The sequence below is a fragment of the Carcharodon carcharias genome, chromosome 2 (genome assembly GCF_017639515.1).
Source record: "Carcharodon carcharias isolate sCarCar2 chromosome 2, sCarCar2.pri, whole genome shotgun sequence".
NCBI lineage: Eukaryota > Metazoa > Chordata > Chondrichthyes > Lamniformes > Lamnidae > Carcharodon > Carcharodon carcharias.
Window position 1 is genome coordinate 134,836,674 of NC_054468.1, and position 15,198 is coordinate 134,851,871.

Consider the following 15,198-nt stretch of genomic DNA (forward strand, 5'->3'; position numbering starts at 1 on the left):
TCAAGAGACTTTGAAAAACTTAAAAGTCATTCTAGGAATAGTTTCTGTTGCAAGAATAACTTATGGATCATGAGAGGACGTTTCTCCTTGTTGCTCAAATTGGAACCCTGGGCAGAGCTTCAGCATTGATGGCAAGGACCAGTCCAGTAGCTTCCTGCATGAGGCTGTTTGAAACATATAGATGTCAACTTGTTCCCAATAGTCACACACTATTTATCCCACTGTGCCAGAAAAATTGACAGCTGAAGGAATGCATTCTAGTGGGGGCATGGAGAAGGAAAAGAGATCTGATTACAACTTAAAACAACTTGTGTAGCTCCTTTAATGGAATAAAATGCCTCAAGGTGCTTTACAGGAGTGTTATAATGCAAAATTTGACACTGAAGAAGGTAAGGAGATATTAGGGCAGATGACCAAAAGCTTGGTCAAAGAGGTGAGTTTAAAAGAGTGTCTTAAAGGATGGAGGTGAGGTGGAGATTTGAGAAAGGGAATTCTCAAGCTTGAAGCTTTGACAGCTGAAGGCAGGGCCACCACCAGTGGAGTGATTAAAATTAAGCATGTTCAAGAGGCCAAACATTAGAGGATTGCAGATATTTTAAGGGCTATGTGGCTGGAGAAGATTACTGAGATAGGGAGGGGCAAAGCCATGGACTTATTTGAAAACAAAGGTAAGAATTTTGAAACCTAAGCCTTGCTTAATTGGGAAAACAGGACTTGGTGCAAGCAAGGATACAAGCAGCATATTTTTGAATGACCTCAAGGTAATGAAGCAAAACGTGGGAGTCTGGCCGAGAGTACATTAATTTAGTCAGGTTTAGTGGTAACAAAGGCATGGATGAGGATTTCAGCAGTAGTTGAGCTTTGAATGATATGGAGGTGGAAATAGATGGTCTTAGTGATGGTGCAGGTATGTGGTTGGACTCATTTTGGGATCAAATATGACACCAATATTGCAAACAGTTTTGTTCAGCCTCATACAGTTGCCAGAGAGGTTGAAATGGGTGGGTAAGGAGCAGAGTTGGCAACAGAAACTGAAGACACAGTGGCTTTGGCCTTCCAAGTGTTTAGCTGGAGGAAATTTCTGCTCATCTGGTACTGGACGTCAGACTTTAGAGACAGTGGAAAAGTTGAGATGGGTAATGTTGGGGTAAAGCTGGGTGTCACCAGTGTACATGTAAAAACTGTTTTTGAATAATATTGCTGAGGCATGGGCTTTTTTGTCTGTGTGGAGTAACTTTTTGGTTAGTTCGAAGTTGAATCTATTTCCCACCCTTTCCTTGTTTTAAGTTACCCCATTTTAAGTCATTCAATTCAACGCCAGTCACTTAATGGGACCAGTATTCAGGCTTAACATTGGGAGTTTTGTTTAATGTTGTTTCGCGCCAGCTGTGATGTAGGGTCACATGACCCAATTATCCATTTTGGATTGGCCCCTTATGCTGGTTGATTCTCCCAGTCTCTGACTCTCCTACCACAGCTTACCTCCATGACCCTGCAACTCAAAGCTGCTCTCACTCTGAAACTTCTCTTCCTTCCTCTCACCACTCATTTTCTGAGCCTTTGCTGTGACAGAGGGAAGCAGCAAGTGAGAGAGGCAGGGAGTCAGAGGATTGGCCGGTGGAAGGGTCGGAGAGCACAATGCGCAGAGAGCGGGAGGTTCAATGAGCACGATATGTGGTGAGCAAGTGGGTTGGCAACCGTGAGAGGCGAGAAACTAGAGGGTTGATGAGTGGGATTCGCAGCACATGGGAGACTCTACAGTATGAGATTTGGCAATGTACAGTATTTCAACTTCGGTATAATGTTTTAATGTTTCTTTCTCCTGAGGAGAGAGGTTCTGTGGAACCAAACTTTAGTTTTTATATTGATTGTAGTTGAATATTCCAAGCCTCTTCAACTACTGACTACTTCCAAACTGTTGTTTGGAGGATAAAAGGCAGAGTTTATCTGATAAAACGTAACTTCCAGTTTCTCTGCATTTCAAAAGGAGGTAAACTGACTTCATCCATTAACGTCAGTATGTGTCACTCTCTGGCAGCTTCAAAACACTTCAGACCACCTAGGCCAGCTGAATTGGCATTTTTAAAAACGTGTTCAATCATATAAATTCCTTATCTTTGTGCTTCCAGACATCATGGCCCCTTGTTTTTACTTAAATAAAGTTTTTCTAAGTTCTAACTTGGCATCAAAGTGAAACATAGCTTTGAACTTTGCCTGTTTACTGGTTTTGACTCATTCTATAACAACTTTATTCTGCTTGCTAAACATTCCATAGCCTGAAAGTGGAATGCCAACCAGTAATGAAAATAAATTCCTGCATCTGTGTACAGCCAACAGCAATCTGTATTTCATTCAAATTATCAACACTCCCCTACCCCGTTTGAATAGTTTTTGCAAATCGCAACCACAAATTTCACTTAAAAGTATAATTAAGTCAGTCAAAAATATGAGTGTCATAAATGAGTGAGATGGCAGAGAGATTTAATGGAGTGAATTCTTGAGTTTTGGGCCTTGACAGTTGAAGGCACAGCCACTAGTGATGCAGCAATTAAAATCCGGGTGAGCAAGAGGCCAGAATTGGAAAAGTGCAGATATTTTAGAGGATTGCAGGGCTGGTGGAGGTTTTAAAAATGTTCACAATTAGGAGTACAGTATGGTGCAGGTAATCAGACACTGACCTTTCATCTTGGGAAGATCAATTTGACTCCAGCCCAGAAGAATTCAGTGAAAGTTTCTTTTGTTTGCCAATTGTCACGGTCACATATAAAATAATTACATAGGTGGAATCATCCCGGATTTGCGCTCGTTTTACCCGCCAGCCACAATGGTGGCTTCTCATGCCATATCGTCCCAAACCTGCTGCATTAATTATGCATTCCTGAGAAATTGCCGTTTCCATGGCAGGCGGGCTCTCATGCACCCACCATGCCATCATCTCACCGCTTCATCACGACGGGTGTGATATTTAAAGTGCAACCGCATGCACACCTCTCAGTGCTTCCAGCCTACGACTGCAGCACAGAAGACATGTCCCCAAAAGGCAAGAAGACTGCAGGCCCCTGGTTCAATGGCGTGTCCCTCGAGCGCCTTTTGGACGCAGTGGAGGCCCGCCATGTGCCCTGTACCCCCACTTTGGTTGCAGGATAGGCAGCAAAATCACTAATCTGACTTGAAAAGGCGGTGGCAGTGATGGTCAGCACCAACACCCTACAAAAGAGGACAGTCACCCAGTGCTGCAAGAGGATGAATGATCTAAAAACAGAAAATGCTGAAAAAACTAAGCAGGTCTGACAGCATCTTTGGATAGAAAAACACAGTTAATGTTTCGAGTCCGTATGACTCCTCTTCAGAGCTGATGAATGATCCTCCTCCATTATGTACAGGGTAAGTCATTCTTCTCATCACTCTCAACTCTCACACTCTCAAACCCATCACACATCCACAAGACCCTCACGCATTGCCAGTTCAAAGGACATCACCATTCATTCTCTTTCACACACCTTCATTGTCCTCATCCCGTCCATGGTACCAATCACCACCCACAGATGCCAGGCATACTTGTTATTTGGCCTGGCAGTCATCCGGTTTACACACACTCCATTTCTATTCATGCAGGACAGGCTGGCACAGAACAAGAGGGAGAGTCAAAGGTCAGTGGAAGAATGCCTGAAATCAAGGTCCTCAGGGACATTGAAAACAGCCATCCAGCTGGCTGGTGAGGAACTGGACTGTTACTGAGTTGACGGTGAGGTCAGTAGTGCTCTATCAAGTGAGGATCCAGCAGTGCAACATACATCAGACAACCATGCTGTGAGTGATGTGTCCTGTTTCACAGGCCAGTGCCATGCACTAATTATCTCTCCTTGCTTTTGCAGGCACATCTGGGAAATTGTCAGACAGTCTATGACCCAGGGCCTCCAAACAAGCCCCGAGGGAAGTTCAGAAGAGAAATTTGCTGAAACCCTCCCTGAAGACCCGTCACAGCACTCACCCATGCCCTCCACCAGTGCAGAGACACACACATTGATGGGACCTAGCTTCAGAGTAGCCTCGCGATCACAATCTGGTGAGCACATCACACTTTCTGCTTCACAGCAGGCGGCGGCAGGGACTTCCCAGGTATCTGGCACTTGAAGGACTGCTGGAGGCCAAAAATGAGCTGAGTCTGAGTCTGATGACGAGCCTCTAGACTCGGTCATGTCATTCTTGCTGGAGCTGCAAAGACAAGCTCGGAAACATCAGGAAGGGATGTCCACTGCAGCCCTCCGATTGTAAGGCACGATGGAGGTGTCCGTCAGCCTTCAGGCTGAGGTGATAGTGCTGGCATGCCAACGCACTGAGGTCAGCACTGGTAGGATGGCAGCCATCATGGAGACCTTGGTCCAGGGCGCTGTTCCTGCTCTGCTGTGCGGGCTGAATTCCATCACCAATTCCATAGTTGTCCTCCGACAGAGGGGTGCAAGGCAGACCGATCTCACTCTAGCCACCCCTGCTCCTCAAGGAGTCAGGCAGGGGCCCTTGGGCACCCATTGGTAGGAGGATCAGCAGGTGTACCCCTGGGTTCATCCAGGTGATGCCGGGAGTGTCCGTCCTACCTGAATCCCCTCATTCTGACTCCAGCAGCTCCAGTTCCACAGTCCGAGGAGAGTGCCACTGACGCACAGCAGGACCCCGAATGGAGGCCGGGGCCCTCCAAGTCTCAGCCCCCCCAGAGGTTGCCCACCAATGTCATCACAGACAGGGCGTAGCAGTCAGCAGGCTGCCTCCATCTCTGCTGTGGATGTCTAGGGAGCACCAAGATGTAGCAGCAGGGTTAGGAAAGTTAAGAAGATGTAACTCTTTCGAGTACAAACCCGTTTCCATCTGTTTCAGATGAAGTTACATTGTTTCATAGTTTTGCCATTGTGAGATTTGAACTCTTGATAATCTTTTAAATGAAAACGATTAAACCAAATCAACAAAATTGGGATAAATCAGGCACAGCCCCTAATTCAGGTCAGCTGTAAAACCAAGGACAAAGTTTAAAGGAACCTTACAAACTTTAAATCAAAATGTGATTAAAGGGGTCAACAAAACACCCCAGTTCCCGCGGTGCCCACTGAGCACGGAAGGCCTCGAGCGTGTCAGCAGACACCGTTAAATTTTTAAATAAGAAGACACCTCGCCGTGGAATGGAACCCTGGTCTCCCGCATGATAGGCGGGAATACTAACCACTATATTAATGAAGGCATTTAAGATGTAACTTTTTCGAGTACAAACACGTTTCCATCTGTTTCAGATGAAGTTACATTGTTTCATGGTTTTTCCATTGTGAGATTTGAACTCTTGATCTAGGGATTACAAACCCAGTACCATAACCACTTGGCTATTTAGACCAAGCCTAACAATCAAGCAAGTTGTAACTCTTTCGAGTACAAACACGTTTCCATCTGTTCCTATTCAGATGAACTTACATTGTTTCATAGTTTGCCATTGTGAGATTTGAACTCTTGATCTTGGGATTACAAACCCAGTACCATAACCACTTGGCTATTTAGGCCAAGCATTAAGAAGATGTAACTCTTTCGAGTACAAACCCGTTTCTATCTGTTTCAGATGAAGTTACATTGTTTCATAGTTTGCCACTGTGAGATTTGAACTCTTGATACTCTTTCAAGTACAAACCTGTTTCCATCTGTTTCAGATGAAGTTACATGTTTCATAGTTTGCCATTGTGAGATTTGAACTCTTGATCTTGGGGTTACAAGCCCAGTACCATAACCACTTGGCTATTTAGGCCAAGCCATTAAGAAGATGTAACTCTTTCGAGTACAAACACGTTTCCATCTGTTCCTATTCAGATGAACTTACATTGTTTCATAGTTTGCCATTGTGAGATTTGAACTCTTGATCTTGGGATTACAAACCCAGTACCATAACCACTTGGCTATTTAGGCCAAGCATTAAGAAGATGTAACTCTTTCGAGTACAAACCCGTTTCCATCTGTTTCAGATGAAGTTACATTGTTTCATAGTTTGCCATTGTGAGATTTGAACTCTTGATCTTGGGATTACAAACCCAGTACCATAACCACTTGGCTATTTAGGCCAAGCATTAAGAAGATGTAAGTCTTTCGAGTACAAACCCGTTTCCATCTGTTTCAGATGAAGTTACATTGTTTCATGGTTTTTCCATTGTGAGATTTGAACTCTTGATCTTGAGGTTACAAGCCCAGTACCATAACCACTTGGCTATTTAGGCCAAGTCTTTTTTTTTGAATATCAGCACAGCCAGAATCACATTTTACAGCACCAGCATTGTTTCATAGTTTGCCATTGTGAGATTTGAACTCTTGATCTTGGGGTTATAAACCCAGTTCCATAACCACTTGGCTATTTAGGCCAAGCATTAAGAAGATGTAACTCTTTCGAGTACAAACCCGTTTCCATCTGTTTCAGATGAAGTTACATTGTTTCATAGTTTGCCACTGTGAGATTTGAACTCTTGATCTTGGGGTTACAAGCCCAGTACCATAACCACTTGGCTATTTAGGCCAAGCATTAAGAAGATGTAACTCTTTCGAGTCAAACACATTTCCATCTGTTTCAGATGAAGTTACATTGTTTCATAGTTTGCCATTGAGAGATTTGAACTCTTGATCTTGGGGTTACAAACCCAGTACCATAACCACTTGGCTATTTAGGCCAAGCAGATGTAGTTGCACAGCCTGAGCATGGGTGTTAATCACTTGTACATAATGTTCACGATTGTAAATAAACTCCCAGGAATGTCTCCCTGCCTGTGGCTCCTTGTTCTGATGAGCAGTGTTTCTGTCACTCAATGTGAAACCTATCTGCATATGATAAAGGCTGGTGTCTCAGTCCAGGACCTCTTCCCTGTGCTTTGTGCAGCCTTCAGACCAAAGTGATGGTTCAGCCTTACACTCCTTGGACACATTGGTGATGCCTGCACCTCAACAGTGCTGCCAGAATGTTGTGGGCAGGCATCACAGAGTTCTGTCACACTCTCTGTGTGCTCTCAGCGCCTTTTAAGGTAGAGCTGGCCCCCGTCTCTTCAGCATCTATGACCAGTGACGCTGTGCTCCTGAAGGGCTCAGGTGCTGAAGGCGGACAAAGGATCAGATGCTTTTAAAATTTCATACTGCGTCTCCATGATGTGACCCTGCTCTCGGTACAAGCGAGCTGCCCGCAGCCAGACAGGAGTCAGACATTCTCAGAGGCTATGCGAAGATCTATGGAGGGTCCTCACTGCATGTTGTCGTCATCATCCTCCTGCAATTGAGCAACTTTTAGGACCTCCACTGCATCTCCATGACTGACAGGAACATTTTCACAGAGAATATGTGCACTGCCATAAGCTAGACTGGAGTCAAATGTACATAGATGCAATATGAAGATCTAATGCATCTCCTCACTGCATATTGTCATCATCATCCTCCACAAATCTAGCACTATGAGGGCCTCCCAAGTACGCCAGCCTCATCTGGCCAATGTGAGAGCCTCATCACCGTCATTGTCACCTTCGAGGACCTCCTCACTCTCATCACCATTGACCTCCTCTCATCGGAGGAGACTTCCAGCTCCTGGATCTCCTGCTCAGCCAGCTGCTCTCTCCGTTGCAGCGCAGGTTGTAAAGGGTGCAGCAGGTGACGATGATGCGTGACACCCTCTGTGGACTACATTGCAGGGCTCCACCAGACCGGTCCAGGCACCGAAACCTCATTTTTAGCATCCCGATGGTTTGCTCCACCAAGTTGCGAGTTGCAGCATGAGTCTTGTTATACCTTTGCCCTGAGGCTGCCACATAGGTGTCATCAGCCATGTCCTCTGTGGATAACCATTGCCACCTAGGAGCCAACCCTGCAGCATCTGTGGACCCTGGAAGATGTCAGAGATCTGTGACCGACTGAGAATGTAAGAGTTGTGGACATTCCCTGGAAACCATGCGCAGATCTGCAGGATGCGTTTGTGGTGGTCACACACCAGCTGCACAGTCAGCGAATGGAAACCCTTGTAGTTGACATAGCTGACCCCTTGTTGTGCCGGAGATCTGAGTGCCACGTGAGTACAGCCAATCGCACCTTGTACCTGTCGGAAACCTGAGGTCTGGGTAAATCTCACTCCAATTGACCAACTTGTGGCAGCTTTGCCCATTGCACTGCATGCTGTGCTCTCAGGCACAGGCATTCTCCTAATCCACACTGAAGGCTGCATTGTTAACTTGAACCATCAGGGAGACTGGTCCAAACCTGAATGACATTGCAAGGAGCTGTGAGCGCCTCCACCAGTGACTGATCGACGGCCAGCTTTGGCAACGGGATTGTTCAAAGTACACAGTCGTCCAATTATTCTGCAGTCCACTAAAATGCTCATTAGTTTGCAGTCTGTACCCAAGGGGTGAAAAACTCTCGAGCATTTGGTGGCACTTTCACGCCTCTGCTTGAGTGGGCAGATAAACTAGAGGCCTGATGCTGCACCTGTCAATGTAGCTGCGCCTGAACTTCTAAGCTACGAAGAAAGGTCGCTTTATCCAAGGTTTCCCTAATGTGTGGCCGGTACCCCCACCAAACCTCGCATGTGCTTGTGCATCCAGGCTCTCTTGGTCCTGGGCAAAATGCAAAGTTGTGTGCCCTCATGAAGATGGTATCTGTGCTCTCATGGATCTGTTTGTGGCTGGAGGCTTGTGATGTCCCACAGAGGTCACCTGTGGGACCCTGAAAAAAGCCATTGGCATAAAAATTGAGTACAGCGGTCACTTGCACGGGCACTGGCAGTGGATACTTTCCATATCCCAATGGCGCCAAATCCTGCAGTATGACTAGTTCCCTAGACATGCACAGTCTTCAGCGACACTGGTTCTTGGTTATCTGCAGGAATGAAAGGCGACGTCTATAGACCCTGGCTGTCGCTAGGTGCCGACCAACGACGACTCGATGTGGCTCTTCAGCGTGTGCATGAGCCCAGCAGCCCCTTCTTCCTCAGCTGCCCCTCTCTCTGTGCAACCAGGCACCTTCGTCGCTGTCTCCTCCGCCATTCTCCTAACCCACACTGCAAGGCTGCACTGTTAGCTTGAATCATGGGGGAGACTGGTCCAAACCTGCATGATGACATTGCAATGGGCTGTGAGCACCTCCACCAGTAACCGCTCCATGGCCAGCTTTAGCAAAGAGATTGTACAATGTGCCCAGTTGTCCAACTGTTCTGAAGTCCGCTAAAACACTCATTTGTTTGCTGTCTGCACCCCAAGGGGTGAAAAGCTCTCGAGCATTTGGTAGCAATTTCATGCCTCTGCATTGCTTGAGTGGGCAGATAAGCTAGCGGCCCAACTCCAAGCATGCCAATGTGGCTGCACCTGAGCTGTCTCAGCTAATGGTCACCTTATACAAGGTTTCCCTAATATATGCTCCCACCCAACCCTGAATGTGCTTATGCACCATCTTCAACCACAGGACAGCCACACCACCACCCCACCAATGCGTATCAACCACAGGGCAGCCTCAATCTTGGTGTCCAACAGGCGACCCGGGGGACCGCTGCGTAACATTACTGTGCACTCATCTGCAAGTTCCCCTCAAAGTGCATCCTGCCGAGTGCATACCTTATACATGCTGTTGTGAAACATATCGGCGTGAGTTGGCGAACGATCCAGTGGAGTAGGGTGATTCTGGCGAGCTGGCCTTATAATGATATACAGATGTATTACAATGAGGTTCCTGACATCCGATGGCGGGAAATACAGCCCACCATCGATGGGCTGAGCAGACAATTGCAAACTGGTTTCACAATGTCGTGAAATCAATTTTTGGCCTTTACGCCAAATTGTTTGCTCATGCCGCCGAACACACCCAATGCCAGCCCGTAGTCTCAATTTAGTTTCTACTTAACATGGCCCAGCTTACAAAAACTAATTTGACAATCTCATTACAAAGTAAATACATAAGAAATTAATAAGTGTCATACCAATGCAGGTTGGGTGAAGCACATTTTTGGGGCAAAGTAGAGGAGCTTTACTCTACATCTTTTGGGCTAAACCTGACCTGGTAGCACTTGCTGTTGACACGAGTGTCTGAATTAGGAATTTATTCTGTTTGCAATCAGTAACACTTCTTTTCTCGAAGAACATATTTGATTTTTTTTTAAATGTGATTGTGAGATGTCCTTTTGAAGAATCATATTGCCACTAATTTTGGATCCCTTCTTAAAATCACTTTGGGTTAAATCAATTTGAGATTCCTTAGCTGTTCTGTCCTTTTATTCGTATCTAATAATGAGCTTAGAATGCACTTTAATGTATTGTGTGTTACAACCATGTGAGGAAGGGTAAAAATTGACTCTCCTAATTTACCACTCTCTAGGTCTGACTGTAACAGGGTTTAGTTGTGAACTTAGCAGGAGCCCTACTATGTACATTTCCAGATTAACAAGAAATAATCAGGTAGATTTTGAGTTTAAATCAAAGAAGATGATAAGTTTATTGATCCTACTTGCTGATTTAAAAAAAACTAGTAAATTGCAATCCTCATTCATATGTCTCACACGTTCCCTGAACCCCATGCAGGCAGACACGCGAACGCACGCACTCACACGCAAGCGCACATACAAGCACAGATGGTCGCATATAAGGATAGATGTGAAGACTTTTTACAGCTCGTGGAAAGAAATAAGCAGCCTAAGAAATATATGGTTAACTGTCTTTTGACTGGTCTCAGTGGTGATTCTATGTTGCAGCAGTTTTGTTCAGTTGTCTTCCTGGGTGTGGCTGTACAGAACAAGATTTCCACTTTTTATCCTCAAAAGGTCTTGGTTTGCAGTAGATTTCTCTTCTCAGCATTATTATTCTGTAGTATAGTATGCCGTACTTCCGAGAGAGAGATACTGCTCTTGCAGCCTTTCAGTACATCCTTCTGATCTCTGCTCTGACTTGATAAACAGTTCTTAAAATACCTTGCTGGCTGTATATTCTGGAGGAATTTGATTACCATGTCTGCAGTAGTCAGTGTTGTAGAACACACAATTACATTTTTGATGCCTCATCTCAGAAACTATTGAAGAGTAATGGTGTAAAACTCAACAGTAGCTAGGGTCTTTCATGCTCCCGGAGAGGGTTTGAGAGTTTGACTACCAGGCTCATCTGCCTTTGGAAGGGGGCTGGGACATTTCTGAGTCCAAATGGCATGACTCAAAACTGGTATAACCTATATGGAGTTACAAAAGCAGAGATCTCCTTCGCTCAGGTGATCAGAGGCACTTTGGGTGGAATGCAAGTTGTACATTTGGCTGGATGGCAGTCTTTCCACTATATTAATGGGATTGCATTATACTAAAATCCAACCAGAAGAAAAAGGCATTAGAAATTGTATCTTTTTCTTTTTAAAAAAAAAGACATCCACGTAACACTTTCGCACCATGTGGAATGAAATGAGGTTCACACTCATGTCATTACAAGACTGGGAAAAAGCGCAAATGATTTTTTAAAAACACTCTCTCATAAATTCATCCACACCCCTCACATCTTTCTCTATTCTTTTGGGTCTGTTCAGTTGAGATTCGAGTTGTTGTTCCTATGCAGATATTAAACTTTTGACAGCATCTGCAGTCGCATTATTTTTTGCTGCAACTCCAACAGAATAGTCTTGTGTTTTTAAGTTTTTAATTTCCCTATAAAGGTTAAGGGGTTGCAGTCTTTAAAGCCTGTGGTCTCTGTGTAGGCATTTCGGATATATATATGTGATTTGAGAGCTAGTAATAATCCTAAGGTTTCCTTCTCCACAGTGGAATAGCTTTTCTGTTGTTTGTTCAATTTCTTGGAGAAATAAAAGCAAAAAACTGCGGATGCTGGAAATCCAAAAAAAAAAATCTCTTTCACTCGGGTGATCAGAGGCACTTGCCAGTATCCCTTTAATAAGTCTATCTTAGTGATGTAGGCTGCGTTGCCTACTCTGTCTATGCAATCTTCCAGGTGGGGATCGGATAAAAGTCAGCTTTGGTTACTGCATTAATCTTTCTGCAATCGATGCAGAGAATTGCGGAGCCATCCACTTTGGCAAGAGTACAACTGGGGGAACTTCAGCTGCTGTTACTGGGCTCGATTAGTTTGTGCCCCAGTATATATTTGATTTCCTCCCGGACCTGGGTCGGTTTTATTGACGTGGACAGTAAGGATTCTGTTTAATGGGAGGGATCTCTCCCACATGCACATCATGTAGAACTAAAGTGGCACGGCACAGCTCGCCTCTACAGATGCTGTTAAATGTGGTGAACAGCCTTGCCAGGCCATTTCTTTGTTCCACATTTAAATGGATGAACATGGTGTCTAATTTCTCTAAAATTTCCATATTTTCTAACCAAACGGTAGGGGGTTCAATTTGGGCCTCACCCAGGCCTCCTTCTACTTCATTTTCACTGTCCCTTTTTATCTTCCAATTGTTTTGCCATCTGACAGACCATTAACCTGCTTGTCCCCTTCCCAGCTGTAGTACTGCTTTAACATGTTGACATGACCCACCTGCTATTTTTTTCCCTATGGCCTGGGGTGTCGATTAAATAGTTTGCCTCCCCACTTTGCTTTGCTACCATGTTTGGGCACTGAACCAGGCTTTCAGGGGCTCACCCTGTACTGGCAGGCGCACTAGCACATAGTCTATTGGCTCTGGCATATTTATCTGCCCATTTTTTTTGTAGCTGTTTGGGAGGTTTTTAAGTGCTACTGAGCCACATCACAGGTTCTCGTGAGCTGCTAAAGGAACACAGACATATGGTCTAACATGGATACCGAATTCTGTTCTAAAAACTTCTCCTTTAATTAGTTTCAAAGAACCCCGCACTTATTGTCTGTAAACAAATTGAAAAGGAATAAACTGATGAGTGAGTCCCTTGTGGTGAACAGGAGAAAACCCAGTCCTTCATCCCAGTCATTGGGGTACTCGTAACAGTATGCTCTGATCATTGTTTTTAGGATCTGATGGTACTGCTTTAAAGCTCCTTGTGACTGTACAGTTTACTAAAATCCAGCCAGAAAAAAAACATTAGAAATTGTATATTTTTCTTTAATACAACCTCATCCTCTTAACAAGTGTTGTTCACATTTGCCTGTGTGTAGACCTTTCCTGATTCATTGTTGTCTTCAATATCTCTGTTTCATTTGTTATATCGAAAACTAGGGCCAGTCAAGTGTCCAAATAAATCCCAAAATACTTATCTCTTAACATGTTCTCTTTCTGATAAATTTATTCCGGCAAGTATTGAAATGGTTTTTCAAGTATCGGCGTCACATAGGATAAGTTTCTTTATTTCCTATGGTAGCACCAACCCCATTTTAAATAAAATGAATTTATATATACTTAAATGGAATGTGTGTTTTATCAGGTTGGAAGAACCATCTTTCCTCCTGTCCTTAAATACATGTTTGAAGTGATGTGTCATTATGCTAACATGTTGAAGATTCAGATTTACATTGGAAAGGATCTAATATAGGGAACAACATTTGGAAGTTTTCAGTTTGTGAATCTCACCTGAGCTTCTTTGGCAACATGCCCCAAACCTGCAACCTCTACTACCAAGAAGGACAAGAGCAGTAGGTGCATGGGAACACCACCATCTTCAAGCTCCTCTCCAAACCTCCCCTAAAAGTACACATCCTCCTGATTTGAACATATGCTACTATACTTCCATCTGGGTCAAGGTTCTGCACTCCCTACCTAATAACATTTCGGGAACACTTTAACCACTCAGCTATTCAAGAAGATGGCCTGTTAAAGATCAAGTTGAGATGTGACATTAATCATTTAAAGTCACAAGGGCCAATGTTAAATCAAAAAGAGAATATGATGTAATCTTATAATTTTGGGCAGGTATAAAAATACCACGGAACTAGGATGCAGCTAAGACATTCAGTATAAACTAGAGGAAAAATGCAATAAAAGGAATTAATTCAAAAATAAATATATAAACCAAGAATTCCTTAAATTACTGTTTTGTCTGTGTAGATGATATTTTATATTCTTAGTATACCAATGGTTGAAAGGTATCTTTCTTTTACTTTTTTAGGAAAAGCTTCCCAACTTTACTCTCACAATTTGTTGGGTCTTTTTGAGTATGCTAGACAAATGCAAAAATTGCCCGTCTCTATTCCTGCATATAGGCTTCCTGACAGAATACTTCCAAGGTAAGAGGCAATTCTTTCAAACACATTCGGAATTTTTAAAAAAAACTTGTGGGTGAAACAGTAAGAAATTGAGGGGTACTGAAGTCAAATGTCAAAACAAGTGGATGTGTGCAATTGTGAGTTATCCAGTAGCATGTTAGATTTTTTTTTTTGATTTATCAAAATTGCTGGAATAAACTCTCCAATATGGTTTGGAGATTAAAATTGGTTAAAATGGATCTTTATTAACCAGTCAAGCAAACATACTCATGAATAACAATAAGGCAGTCACAAACGCCGATACCTCATGGGAGCTCCGGGTGACAATCTCTCAGCTTGTCCCAACAGGATCAAGACACGCCCTTCCCTCAGTTCCTCACTCATTTATTCAAAAGAATGAGCACGTCTATACAGAGTTTCATTAAATTTGTCTCTCTATCTTGGATCCAGCCTTTGCCAAAACCAGTTTGTTTAAGTACTTGAGGCCACGTCATATATTTGTCCAGCCAGCAAAGCTATTGCTTATCTCTCAGCCCGCACTACATACAGAATCTTGTGTTAAGTATTAACCCTTTCAAAAATAAGATCATCAAGATTAAACAAAAAGGAAAAAAAATGTAGTAAATCTAGAAGCAATGATAAACTGAGATCAAACTTAGAGTTTAAAATCTGAACATTGTAAGAGGAAGGAAAAACTGATGGAGCCAAGAAAATTTTAGGATGCATTTGTTTCAACACAGTGATCTAGGTTGGAGAAAAAAGTGATATGCTAATCTATTTGCACTTTTAGGGAAATGAAAGTTTAGATGATATCAACAAAATAAAGGAGACATTGTTAAAGCTCCAGATAATAGGTGCGCTTGCAGCATTGTATGAACTCTCAGTGGTAGAATATGGATTTGTGACCATAGTCATCCATGTAAGAAGTTCCAGAACTTGACTTTGCTTTCACCAACAAACCATCCTGTTGTATAAAACCACTACAAAGTCAAAAAAAGAAACCAGGCACTTCCCCACAGTTCAGTCAGAAGGTAAGGTGCTTGAGAGTTGGTTG

At 43.6% G+C, this 15,198-nt stretch overlaps 1 protein-coding gene across 9 annotated transcripts in view; it reads left to right on the top strand.

Moving 5' to 3' along the window:
* The window catches only part of map4k3a (mitogen-activated protein kinase kinase kinase kinase 3a), a 304,817-nt gene that overhangs the window by 268,288 nt on the left and 21,331 nt on the right, over window positions 1-15,198 (top strand). For all 9 annotated transcript variants that reach the window (XM_041213479.1, XM_041213499.1, XM_041213517.1 and 6 more), the window contains one exon: window positions 14,048-14,165. In XM_041213479.1, coding sequence (XP_041069413.1) covers window positions 14,048-14,165 — 118 coding nt within the window. The remainder of the gene's footprint in view (window positions 1-14,047; window positions 14,166-15,198) is intronic.